Source organism: Chrysochloris asiatica, unplaced genomic scaffold (assembly GCF_000296735.1).
Source record: "Chrysochloris asiatica unplaced genomic scaffold, ChrAsi1.0 scaffold00129, whole genome shotgun sequence".
Taxonomy (NCBI): Eukaryota; Metazoa; Chordata; class Mammalia; order Afrosoricida; family Chrysochloridae; genus Chrysochloris; species Chrysochloris asiatica.
In genome coordinates this window covers 3,421,416-3,435,137 of record NW_006408647.1, presented here as the reverse complement: position 1 = coordinate 3,435,137, position 13,722 = coordinate 3,421,416, and the positions used below count along the sequence as shown (strand labels likewise).

Sequence of the window (13,722 nt, the reverse complement as noted above, 5' to 3'; positions counted from 1 at the left end):
TTACTCTGTGTATCTCAGTTGGTTATGATTCATTGTCAGAGTGAGGTAGGAATTAGAAACATTTTACCTCTAGTTTTCATTTATGTATGGATAAGTGTTGAGACAGTTTGTTCACAAAAGTAGATGGGAATGGTTTTCAATAAGTTTTTCAAAGCAATATTATTCTGGTTTCTCTGAGTTACATGTCAGGAATTTTTACTATTATTTATTAAATTTTGGTTTCCAGTTTTCCACCTTTTAGATTTTTTGCTTGAATTGTTAATAATTTCATATAGCATCTTCCATTTTACAGATATCTTTAACATTATTTCCCTCGATCATCACATGAAGCAGATGTACTCATTTTATTTATGAAGAAATTAGAGATACTAGGTTTCTCATACAAACGTGTTAGAAGGGTTAACGTGATCTAGTGTAGACTGTCTGCCTTCAAATCCAGTGCTCACTTTATTACATCAGAAGTCATTTAAAATATTACAACTTTCATTGTACCGTTGCCAAGAAAACAGCTTACCAAATCATTTAAATATATTTTCATTAATTACTTCAACTTGTGGGTTTAGGTCTACTGTTTTATGGATGGTGTCTCTGTATAACCTAATTGACAAAGGCCATCTTCATTTTCAAACCATTGTGCCAAGTTTTGCTCTTTGTCAGGAAGTCTAACTTAATTTTTTAGTTAAAGGAAATGTGTTCCTTGGACTTTCATGGTGCATTATAGCAAAATTGTCAAAAACAGACAAATTTAAATGTCAAGCATCTAATATGATTAACTTATCCTTTTAAATAATAGGTTATAAAATCTAGTCAATGTATCTATTTGCTTTTTCTGTATGATAAGCATTGGACTATGAACCACATAATCAGTAGTTTGAGCTCATCAGTTGCTCCATGGGAGAAAGATGAGGCTTTCTACTTCCTCAAATATTTGCAACCTCAGAAACCCCATACAGAGTCTCTATGAGTTAGGATGACTCAAAGGCACTTTACAACAACAACAGTAGTCTGAAGCTTTATATTAGGTCTGCCACTTATCTATCAGTTTGTCTTACTGGTGGTGGCTTGTGAGTTGCTGTGATGCTGGGTACTATGCCACTGATATTTTAAATCCTAGCCAGGTCACCAGTAATGGACAGATTTCAGAGGAGCTTCCAGACTAGGACAGACCAGGAAGAAGGAGAGGCAGGCTGACTGTGTAGCCATTGAAAACCTTATAAATAATATTGGGATATTGTCAGACATAAAGTGGGAAACTGAAGTGCCATCGAGTTGAATCTGATCCATAGCGACCCTGTATAGGGTTTCCAAGGAGCAGCTGGTGAGTTTGAACCCCGCTGACCTTGCAGTTCAAACGGCTTTCCAGTCTGGCTCATTAACCCACAGTGCCACACTAGGACTCCTGTACAAAACATGACTCTAGGAAATTTGAAAGTGGTCAAAAATGACACAGATTACATAAAGATCAATATTTTAGGCATTAGTGAGCCGAAGTGGACTGGTTGGCTGTTTTAAATCAGGCAGTCATGGTTTACTATGCTGGGAACAACACACTGAAGAAGAAATGGTGTCATTCATTGTCAATGAGAGCATTTCAAGATCTATGTTATATAATACCCGTACACCTGCAAGGAAGATCAGTATTTATCAATGACTTATTCATTACAAATGTCTTTTTAGACAATATAAAGGGCAACTATATACATGGACCTCACCAGATGGCATACACAGGAATCAAATTGAGTACTTCTGTGGGAAGAGATGATAGAGAAGCTCAGTGTTATTGTTGTTAGGTACCATCAAGTCGGTACCGACTCATAGCGACCTTATGCACAGCAGAGCAAAACACTGCCTGATCCTGGGCCAAACTCACTATCGTTGCCACGCTTGAGCCCATTGATGCTGCCGCTTTGCCAGTCGATCTTGCTGGGGGTCTTCCTTTTTTTCTCGGACTCTCCAGCCTACCAAACATGATATCTTTCTCCAGTGATTTGTCCCTCCTGACAATATGTTCGAAATATGAGAGGCAAAGTCTGGCCATCGAGGCCTCCAAGGAGCACTCTGGCCACACTTCTTCCAACACAGATCTCTTGGTTCTTTTGGCATCCCATGGCACTTTCAATATTCTCCTCCAACACCATAACTCAAAAGCATCAACTCTTCTATGGTCTTTCTTATTCTCACAGCATTTGCATGCATGTGAGATTATTGAAAATACTATGGCTTGGGTCAGGCACATGTTAGTCTTCAAGCAGACATCTTTGCCCTTTAACACATGAAAAAGGTCTTGTGCAGCAGATTTGCCTAATGCAGTATGTCGTTTGATTTCTTGACTGTTGCATCCATGAGTGTTGATAGTTGATCCAAGAAGAATGAAGTCCTTGACAACTTCAATCTTTTTTTCATTGATAAGAATGTTGTTTTTGGTCCAGTGGTAAAGATTTTTGTTTTCTTGACATTGAGATGCAATCCATACAGAAGGCTGTGCTCTTTGATCTTCATCAGTAAATGTTTCAAGTCCTCTTCACTTTCAGCAAGCAAGGTTGTATCATCTGCATATTGCAGGTTGTTAATGGGTCTTCTTCCAATCCTGATGCCACGTTTTTCTTCATATAACCCAGCTTCTCGGATTATTTGTTCAGCATACAGGTTGAAAAAGTATGGTGAAAGAATACAACCTTTGTAGCACACCTTTCTTAATTTTTAAACCATTCAGTGTTGCTATGTTCTGTTTGAACAAATGCCACTTGGTCCTGGTACAGATTCCTCTTGAGCACATTTAAGTGGTCTGGAATACTCATACTTCTCAATGTCTTCCATAACTTGTCATGATCCACACAATTGAAAGTTTTGCGTAGTCAATAAAGCACAGGTAAACATCTTTCTGATATTTTCTGCTTTCAGCCAAGATCCATCAGACATTAGCAGTGATATCCTTCGTTCCATGGCCTCTTCTGAATCCGGCTTGAACCACTGGAAGTTCTCTGTCAATGTATACTTGCGGTTGTTTCTATATTAGTAAAACTTTTAGTAAAACATTACTTGCATGGGATATCAAAGATATTGCCTGATGATTTCCTCATTCCGTTGGGTCACCTTTCTTTAGAATGGGCACAAATATGTATCTCTTCCAATCAGTCGGCCAGATGGTTGTCTTCTAAATTTCTTGGCATAGATGAGTGAGTGCCTCCTTACTTTCTTGAAAGATTTCAGGCTTTTTTCATCAATTCTTGGTGCCTTGTTCTTTGCCAATTCCTTCAATGCACATTGGACTTCTTTATATCATTAACTCTTGATCATATGCTACCTCTTGAAACAGTTGAACATCATCCATTTCCTTTTGGTACAGTGACTCTGTATATTCCTTCCATCTTCTTTTGATGCTTTCTGCATCATTCAGTAATTTGCCTGGAGAATCGTTCAATAACGAAAGTTGAGGCTTGAATTTTATATCTTCAGTTCCCCCAGCTTGAGAAATGCTGAGCGTGTTAATCCATTTTGGTTAGCTTCGAAACCTGGCGGATGGTCAGAACTCAACTAGAAGAAGATAAAAATAAATATTTTGATAAAGAAAACAAGTGTAAATCGCTACAATATGATAAACTTGACTTATACTTTTGGATGTAGTAGCTTAAAATACCAACCAAGAGGGAAGCAATCTTCATAGTAAGGATCATTCCCATCCCCTCTGTACATATGGTTGATTGGGCTGGGCAACTTAGACATTGGCTAACTAAAATGGGGGGAAGATGGGGTGGAGGCAAGAAGTAACTGGCTTATAAGTTTTCAAGAGGGAGTTTAGTTTCAGAATGTGCAGGGGAGAGTAGATCCTCACTGAATAGTTTTCATCTTGTCTAAACGGGTGTGGTGTAAGGAGATGAGGATAAGATTCTTATGATTCAGTAGTGAATGATAATAGTTATCATGACTAATCGTGAGTGTCACAACTGTAAAGTTAGAGGTTTTGTAGCAAAAAGAGGTTTTGTAGCAAAAAGTAGTTAGTCTTACATTCCAGGAACAGAGGACCCTAGGACCATGAAGGGAGAAGAGCAGGAGCAGAATGTGAGACCCTATCCAGAGAAGCAGCGGGCGCCAGGGATGGAGGCAAAGATGATTACATTGAGAAATGGAGCAGCTGAGGACACTAGACTCATGGAAGGCGAGGGACTGTGTGCTGGCAGCCAGGGAACAGGCTTGCAGAGTGTGCCCTTTTGCCCTTTGGTTGTTTGGATAACTATATATTCCTGAGTGTTTTGGTGTACATCCAAAAAGAAAAAAAAGAAACCAGAGGAAATAGAGGGAGGTACTGTTTAATGACAACAACAACAACAACAACTGTTTAATGATGATGCATTGAGGGGATTGCAATCATTGCTGTAAAACAAAATGTGATAGGATGAATGTAAAATTGATATTCTCCTGTGTAAACTGTCACTCAATTCACAATAAAAACTTTAATTAAAAAAGGAATTAATAAACATAAAAAAGTAAATAAAGACCTAAAAGATTTACATTTAAAAAAAAAATTCAAGAAAACACAAAAACTATCTTAAAAAAAAAATTGGAAACTGTAGAGAAACAGCAACTACAAAGCCAGAAGATTAATAGTAAGACTTCAGAAACAGTACATTGAAAGGACAAAGAAGTAGAATTGAATCAATGGAAGACCAAATTAATGAGCTTGAAGACAAATCTCTAGATACTTGTCTTCAAGAGGAGCAATCAGAAGAAAAAAAACAACTTTAAATCTGAAGAAAGTCCAAGATTTTTATGAGACATTATCAAGAAGAATAACTTATGCTTGACTCTAATAACAGAATAGGACTCTGCGATTAAAATTGTCAACAGAGTCATATACCCAACACAATTGTCTATCAAGTTGTTGTTTCCAACTCACAATGACCTTGCACAGGATTTCCGAGGCTGTGTAAATCTTTACGGGAGCAGAAAGCCTCATCTTTCTCCCTCAGAATGGCTGGTAGTTTCGAATTGCTGACCTTGAGGTTGGCAGCCCAACTTGAACCACTATTCCACAAGAGCTCCTATCAAGCTCCTATCATGATGGCAAAATTATGACATTTCTAGATGAACATACATTAAAAGAATTTGCGCAAACCAAACCAAATTTACAAAAAAATACTAAAGGGAGGTCTTTGGACAGAAAACCAATAGCAGACAATAACCTAAGACTTAACATTACATGAAAATATCATCCACAACTCAATCCAGATGTTGAAGTATTCAAAGTAAAATAAACATGTTGTGAAGTGCCATGGAATCAGTTCTTACTCGTAGCGACCCTGTATAGAGTTTCCAAGGAGCGACTGGTGAGCTTGAACCTCTGAAGATGTGGTTCAAAACTGACCTTGCAGTCCAGTGTCGCACCAGGACTCCAACTTAAAAGACTGAAAATAGAGACCCAGAGATACCAGTTTGCAACAACAACAACAAAAACAAAATAGGTAATAATGTAATGATAGAACTTCCAAATGATGTGGAAATCATGTAGACTAAAAGAAAAAAAAACAGAATGCTGTAGGATAAGACTGGACTACAATGTTGGTTAAAACACAAGGCCGGCAATTCAAACTCACCAGCCACTCCTTGGAAACTCTGTACAGGGTTGCAATGAGTTGAAATTGACTTGATGGCACTTAACAGCTGCAACAATCCTAAAACTAGACTAAGCCTTACTCCTACCGTAGCCGAACTCCTACCCCAAACACTAGCCCTAGTCCTAAGCCTAATGCTAACATGAAACAAAGTCCCAGGCCTTGCCTAGGTGTAGCCATAGTCCAAACCCTAACTCCTTACTCCTACTCAACCCCCCAAAAGAGGTAACATTTGATCAAGAAGAGGTGATATTGAAGGAAGAAGTCCAGGCTTCACTGTAAGCACTGGTGAAAAACAAGGCTCCAGAAATTGACACAATTAAAATTTAAATGTCTCAACAAACTGATGATGCATTAGAGAGGTGTTCACTCATCTATGCCAGGAAATTCAGAAGACAGCTACCTGGCCAACCTTTCAGAAGTTTTTTTTTTTGCCCATTCCAAAGAACGGTGACCCTAGTGAATACAAAAATCATTGAATCTAGACATTAATATCACACGCAAATAAAATTTTGCTGAAGATAATTCAAAACCAGTTGCAGCAAAAGCATTTGACTGTGTAGATCATAACAAACCATAGATAACATTAGGAAGAATTGATTTTCCAGACCACTTAAGTGTATTCATGAAGAACTTGTACATAGACCAAAAGGCAGTCAATTGTAGAACAGAACAAGGGGATAGTGAATGGTTAAAAATCAGGAAAGATATGTGCTAGGGCTGTACTTATTCAGTCAGTATACTGAGCAAATAATCCAAGAAGATGGATTACTTGAAGAAAAATATGGCATTAGGATTGGTGGAAGACTCATTAACTACCTGTGATTTGCAGATGATGGAACAATGCTTGCCAGAAGTGTTGTTGTTATTGTTATGTGCCGTGGAGTCGGTTCCGACTCATAGTGACCCTGTACAGGGTTTCCGAGGTTGTAAATCTTTATGGGAGCAGAAAGCCTCATCTTTCTCCCACGGAACAGCTGGTAGTTTCGAACTGCTGACCCTAAGGTTCGCAGTCCAATTCATAACCACTACGCTACCAGAGCTCCTTTGCCAGATGTGTTACAGGACTTGAAATACTTACCGATGAAGATGAAGCGCCACAGAAGCCTATATATTGCTCAATGTAAAGAAAGCAAAAGTCCTCCCAATTGGACCAATATCATGTTAAATGGAGAAAAGATTGAAGTTGTCAAAGACTTCATTTTGCCTGGCTCCACAATCCGCACTCATGGAAATAGCAGTTAAGAATTCAAATGACAGCATTGCATTAGCCAAATCTTCTGCACATATGTCAGTTTGAGGACTAAGGTACTCCTGACCCAAACCATGGTTATTTTCCTCCTCATGTGCATGTAAAAGTTAGACAATAAAATCAGGAAAACCGAGAGGAATTGATACATTTGAGTTATGGTATTGAAATTTTGTACCATGGTCTGCCAGAAGAACGAGCAAGCCTGTGTTGGAAGAAGTACAACCAGAATGCTCCTTAGAAGCCAGAATGGTGAGCCTTCATTTCTTGTACTTTCGACATGTGTATAAGAAAGGGCTAGTTCCTGGAGAAGGTACGCTAGGTAAAGTGGAGTGTTAGTGAAAAAGAGAAAGACTCCTAACGAGATGAATTGACACAGTGACAACAACAATGGACTGAAATGTAACAAGAATTGTGAAGATGATGAAGCACCAGGCAGTGTTTCATTCTGTTCATAGGGTTGCTATGGAACCAACTTAACAGTGTCTAGTAACAACAAATATACGGTAATATTCTACTATTTATGAAGCAAAGATTATCTTAAAAAACATTGTTTTCCTGCAATAAATATGTTCATTTTATGTGTTGAACTATAGTATTTGACTTTTACAAAATTGTTCTAAAAATACATGTATAAACATTTTCCCATTCAGTTTTTTAAGTAACATTTCCATTTGTTACGTTTACAGTTTAGTGACAAGTTACATTAATGATTTTGTGTAACCTCCTTAGATTTTTAAACACAGATGCAGTATAAAAATTAGAACTAACTCTATTTTCAGCAGACATCATGATGGAATTTTCCCAATTTTAGATAGTTTCTTGACTTCACATACAGATTGCTTATCCTGCCCTGTTATACAATATGTCCAGCCTCTGAAGCCCAGCTTACTAGTATCCATTTTTTTGATACGAACAATATAAAAAGGAGCATACACTACTAAGTACCAGTAAACCTATCTGCTAGCAAATAACTTCTTAAATAGTAGCTAGAAAGTACTAAATTTATCCTACATATAGTTTTGACTATAATTATATTTCTTGACATGAAATATTTGTAAAATATTTTATTGACTGTCTTAATTGAACTAAAAGGTACCATATAGAATGGATTTTATGATTTTATGTTCTTTGAGTGTATCTTGGGAAATTTTGGTAGTTCTAGAGCACATTCCACTTTGTTTTAAACAGATTATCATTACTAAGTATACGTCTCAGATTGATAGAAGATTCTTTTCTTCTAACTAATATCCTACACTAACAGTAGTATTAAAAATCACTGAAAATAGTATTTTTAAATATATTGAAAAATATGTATTTAGAGTTCAATAATAATAATAAGACCTAATAATTATATAGTGTTTGTTACTGTTAAGTGCCATTGAGTCAGTTCCAACTCACAGTGACCCTGTAAGAATTTCCAAGGAGCAACTGGTGGGTTTGAACTGCCAACCTTGGAGTTTGCAGTCTAGTGTTTATCTTACAGCACCATACCAGGCGTGTTTAGTGTATGTCAAACCCACTAGCTGCTCCTTGGAAACCCAATACAGGGCCTCTATGAGTCAGAATCAACTTCATGGTACTTAATAACAACAACAAGTATATGTCAGGCGCTGTTTGGAGCATTTGAATTATGTTAACTCATTTCATCACAGCACCTGTTTGAGGTTGTTATTGCATTTATATTACAGATGATGTAAATGAAAAACAGATTAATAACTTACCCAAGATCACTTAACCAACGAGTGGCAGAACCTACAATTGAACTCAGAGTCCCTACTTTTGCTGATATATCATTTTGTTGTGTTAGGCACCATCGAGTTAGTACCAACTCTTAGCAACCCTATGTACACCAGAAGAAACACTGCTCGATCCAGGGCAACCTCACAATTGTTGCTGCACTTGAGCCCATTGATGCTGCCACTTTGCCAATACATCTCACTGGGGGTCTTCCTCTTTTTCTCTGACCCTCCACCTTACCAAACATGATATGCTTCTCTAGCAACTGGTCCCTCCTGACAATATGTTCGAAGTATGAGAGACGAAGTTTGGCCATCCTGGTCTCCAAGGAACACTCTGGCTACAATTCTTCCAACACAGATCTGTTGGTTCTTTTGGCAGCTCATGGCACTTGTCAATATTCTCCTCTCACACCATCATATATCATACTGCTTCTCTATTCAGTATTTTTTACTGTTTTTTACTTTGTTCTCCTGGAACTCTTTCAGAAGTATTGAGTTCTTTGATAGTCATGTGGTGGACCACATTAAAGGCAGAATTATTAAATTTCTCATTACTTTTTCTATTTTTTCAATATTTCTGAATTAAAACGTGGTGGTAGTGATGGTGGTTATGTGCTGTGGAGTCAATTTCAACTTGTAGTGACCCTATTTGGGGTTTCCAAGGCTGTAAATATTTATAGGAAAAGAAAGCCTCATTTTTCTCCCTTGGAACCACTGGTAGTTTTGAACTACAGATCATGATGAGTTTAGCATCCCAACTCCTTACCACTATGCCACTAGAGCTCCTTGAGTTAAAACTATTCCTATAAAAACCAATCTTGTTTCTGTGTTTCACCCTTAACTGAAATTTTTATGGCAAAGTAAAAGATATTTCTTTAGATTTAGGGTGTCTTGATTAATCCTATAAGGAGATTTTCCCTTTGGTGTCTGGGAGATTTTTATACCCCAGGAATGCATCATAGTTTAGAATAAGTTAAAAGTATATGTCTCCTTTGTAAAGTCAGAGAAAAGCTGTTACCACAGACATTTTCAGAGGCAGATAAGTTTTAGGAGCGAGTACTCATACAAATAGAAGATCTGAACATTGGTTCCTTTTAAGCCCATTATTGTGTGGAAACCCTTGGAAAATCTTTTATGTGCAGCTAATTTGAACTCCAGTTTAGGGACAGTAACAGTTGCTTAAATCTGAACTTTTGAATTAAAAAAAGCTTATCTCCACAGGGATTTGTTCTTTTAAAATTAGTTGCCTTTATTCTCAGTATAGTTGTATCTAGGGATCAATATGGTCCCCTAAAGAGTTTTTTTGAAGTACTTTATTGGTAGATCATTTAAACCCAGTGTCTTCATTAAATTTTGCAGCTTTGTTAATAACAGATTCTATCTATGAATTAAAAGATAATGGAATTTTCTTTCACAAACATGCTGAAGCCCCCTTATATGTGACTTAAAGGTTCTGACTTACAAAGAGTCTGAATAGAGGCACTTCAAGTAAACTCTCATAACCATTTATGTATCATGGAGTACCTAGATGACTAGGCTGTCGGCTCCTTTTTTTTTTTAATGCTTTATTGTGAATTATGTAATAGTTTGCATGGGAGGACATCAGCTTCACATTGATCCTGTCGTATATTGTTTCCTTGCCATGGTTACAATCTCTTCCTTGCATCATTGATCAACCAAAGCGTATACCCCGCAAGCCTGCCCCGCTGTCGTCCGCACACCGCCCCCCTCTCTCTCCAGGTCCAAAGTCTCCAGCTGCTCCATCTCTCCGTGTCATTGTCTCTTCCTCCATCCCTGGCATCACTGTTTCTCTGAGTAGGGTTCTGTTCTTTGCTCTTCTCCGTCGATGGTCCCAGGGACCTCTGTTCCTAGACTGTAAGGTTAATCACTCCCCTCCCTTTGCCCCAGAATGTCCACTTTTACATTTCCAGCCCTTACAATCAGTCCTGATAACAATTATTTGCTGTTGTATCGCAAGGGACCTATCTGCATCTCCTTTTATCAGCCCTAACTAGGCAGAATGGATACTACTCAGTGGAGATTCCACCTTGCTCCACGCCCTTTGAATCTAGGCTCCCTCTTGAAAGCTTATAAGCCAGTCACTTCTTGCCTCTGTAGCCCCCCCATTCTGGGTAGCCAATGTCCAAGTTGCCCATTCCTGTCCTCTCCGTGTGCAGTGGAGGTGGGAATGATCCTCGCTGTGAAGATTTGTTCACTCTTTTGAGCTATTGCTTCCATAGGTGTGTGTCAAGTTCATCAAATTGTGTCAGATTATTCTTTTTTTCCCTGTTCTTTCTTCTTCTGTTTGAGCTCTGATCATCCAGCCATTGAAGCCAGGTCAAGTGGGTATTATCTGCAAGTGTGGGTGTACTTATGCATGTGCCCTCTCTTTGTATCAGCTGGATGCTTCACTCTTCACTCTAGTCCTCTGTGGCCATGTCGCTGACTCTGGGTCCAAGAGTCCCCTCGACTTGGTGGCACACTGCTTGCCAACCAGGTCTCCATCTGGGTTCACAGTGTCAGCTCCTTTTTGACTGTAACTCTACATTGGTTCCATTTTGTATGTAATTAAACTACCAACTGTTCCTCTGGAGAAAGATGAGGCTTTCTGCTCCCGTAAAGATTTGCAGCCTTGGACACCCTGTGCAGGGTCACTATGAGTTGGAACCGACTGCACAGTACTTAACAACAACAAAAATAAAATCTATAGAGCAGGGCATTGAAATAGGCATTGGTTGTTATTTTGGAACTAATACCATTCCTCGGTGGATTAACAAAAATGTCTTATTCTTGTGTCATCAGTATTTCCAAGCTTAACAAATTTACTTAAATAAGCAAAGGTAGGCTACATTGACAGCACTTATTAAGAGACTGTTTGGGGAAGGCTTAAATCATGATAGTTCCTTTTCAATGTTTCTCACAAAGCATTGCACCTTTTTCAGGAAAGGAAAACTTTAGTGTTTTGCTGACATTATTTTAATATAGTACATTGACAACCACAGTATAATGTAGCACAATATTATACAAAATTATAAAAAGATTCCTCTATTATTTATTTGTCGTGGTTTGTTTCCATATATTAAATTAGTTATTCTATTGATTTTATAACCATCTCATTTGTATAGCCACCTCATTTGTTTCCTTTTAAACCTTAGGTATTTTTCCAATAAAAAATAAAATAATTCAGCTTTGTGTCAGTAATATCTGGAGGAAAAAAACTATAGGCTTGTCCTGGGAATTTGGACATTAGTTAGAGTCAGTTACTTGCATATTCATTCAATTAAGTTTCACATTTTCTCTTGGTAATTGGCGTCTGTGTACTTCATTTTTACTAATTCCTTAATTGTGGAAGATTTTTTTTTTTTGTCCAGAAAACCTTCGTACTGTTAATCTATAGTTTATCATAAACTTCTTACTATATTTAACCTAAGATCTAATTTTAGTCAATTTTTCATTTTAACTAGGGTTTTATTAGAAGAACATGTCACTCTGAATTTGTTTTTTTCAGGGTATCAGGTTTGTTCCTTGTATTGCTTAAACTTATTTTACGCTGATTTTTATTTTTTTAGGGGAATTTGTGAAAATACCTATTTTATCTATATAGAAGATGTTTCAGCAAAGCTATTAGTGTTTCCATAGCATTTTCGGGAGTAGTGGAAGATCAAATCTTCATTCATCAACATTTTAACCTTTGTTCTATTCTAAGCTCAAACTTTATTCCATTATAGTTTTGTTTTTTTTTTCCTAACTCAGAGGATACAGGGATGAGTTATGTTTATCCATGCCAATCATCAAAATCTCCTGAAAAAAAACAAATGAAGAGAACATCAGATGATTATCCACTTTTGGTGAAGCAGGGCTTCCAATATTATGAAACGTTCCTGAAAATCTCCACTAAGCTTTTGTGTTTTTTCTTTTTCTTTTTTTTCAAAGTAGAGTTATATATATTTTATATGTTTATTCTTATTAATGAAGTATTTTCATATTTTATTCAGATTGCTTTAAAAACCTTGCAAGTATTATTTTTGAATAATCTTAATTTTATTATATTGATTAAATAATAAAAAAAATACCCATTTAAATTTTTTTGTTTAAGGGAAATATATAGTTGCTGTTTGTATCTTTTTCACAGATCTGTCACTGTTGGTATATCTCACAGAGGGCCAGTCCCGTTTACCTAATTCAGACTCACACATAGGCCAACAGGCTACAGTTGAGATGACTAGCCATCTCAGAAAATTCACTTTTCTGTATTTGTCATATTTGTGGGGTTGTATCTAATAAACCTTTTTTTTTTTTTTACAATGAGCATCTGCTAGAAGGAGAGAACTATGTTGAATACAGTTCTTTTCTGTAACTGTCATTCTTTTTCCGTTATGTGTACTGAGTTACCATCAAGATGGCATTAGCGGAAAGAAGGTACCAGTTATTTGTATATGTGTTTTATGCTGTATACATTGAGTTCAGTAGAAATGATCACTGCCCATGAAGAATTTTTCTAGCACAGTCTCACTGGAAGTATATTACAAGGCTGTTATGGTCAAAGAAGGTAAACATATAGAGAGCTAAGTAAAGTTCTCAGAGATCCTAATTACAGTTTCCTTAATTTTATTAGTATAATACTTGATACATTTTTTACACCTAAGTCAGTTAGTTCATGTTAAAGCTGCTTATACTAAACTGCTTCACAGAGATTTTCTAACAACTCCAGTTTTGATTATAATTTTACTAATATTAATATGCATGCTTGGAATGTCAGTTCTTTCTCACTTTTAATGCAATGTCAAAATTATATTTCTTGTCTTTCCTTTTGGTTTGACTCTTGTGTTTGTGCTTTCCACTTTACAGGCATGCAGTATGGTGACTATATTAATAATCAAGCTAGCTCCGAACCAACTCCCTTGTCATCAACTTCCGATGATGAGGAAGAGGATGAGGATGAGGAAGCAGGTCTGCTTTAGCTTTACACTAGTTCTTGATCTTTCCTACTCAGATTTTCTGTTTTTATTTCCATAGGCCTAGCATTTGAAAATAAGAAATTAAAATGTCTTGGCAGATTTAGCCCAAAAAAGTTACTTGGTTTGGGATATAGAAGCTTGGGCACTTGAAGTGTTTTAGTTTT

At 37.1% G+C, this 13,722-nt stretch overlaps 1 protein-coding gene across 1 annotated transcript in view; it reads left to right on the top strand.

Moving 5' to 3' along the window:
* The window catches only part of SEC24B (SEC24 family member B), a 112,290-nt gene that overhangs the window by 37,884 nt on the left and 60,684 nt on the right, over positions 1-13,722 (top strand). Inside the window, exon 4 of the mRNA XM_006869343.1 lies at positions 13,449-13,550. Coding sequence (XP_006869405.1) covers positions 13,449-13,550 — 102 coding nt within the window. The remainder of the gene's footprint in view (positions 1-13,448; positions 13,551-13,722) is intronic.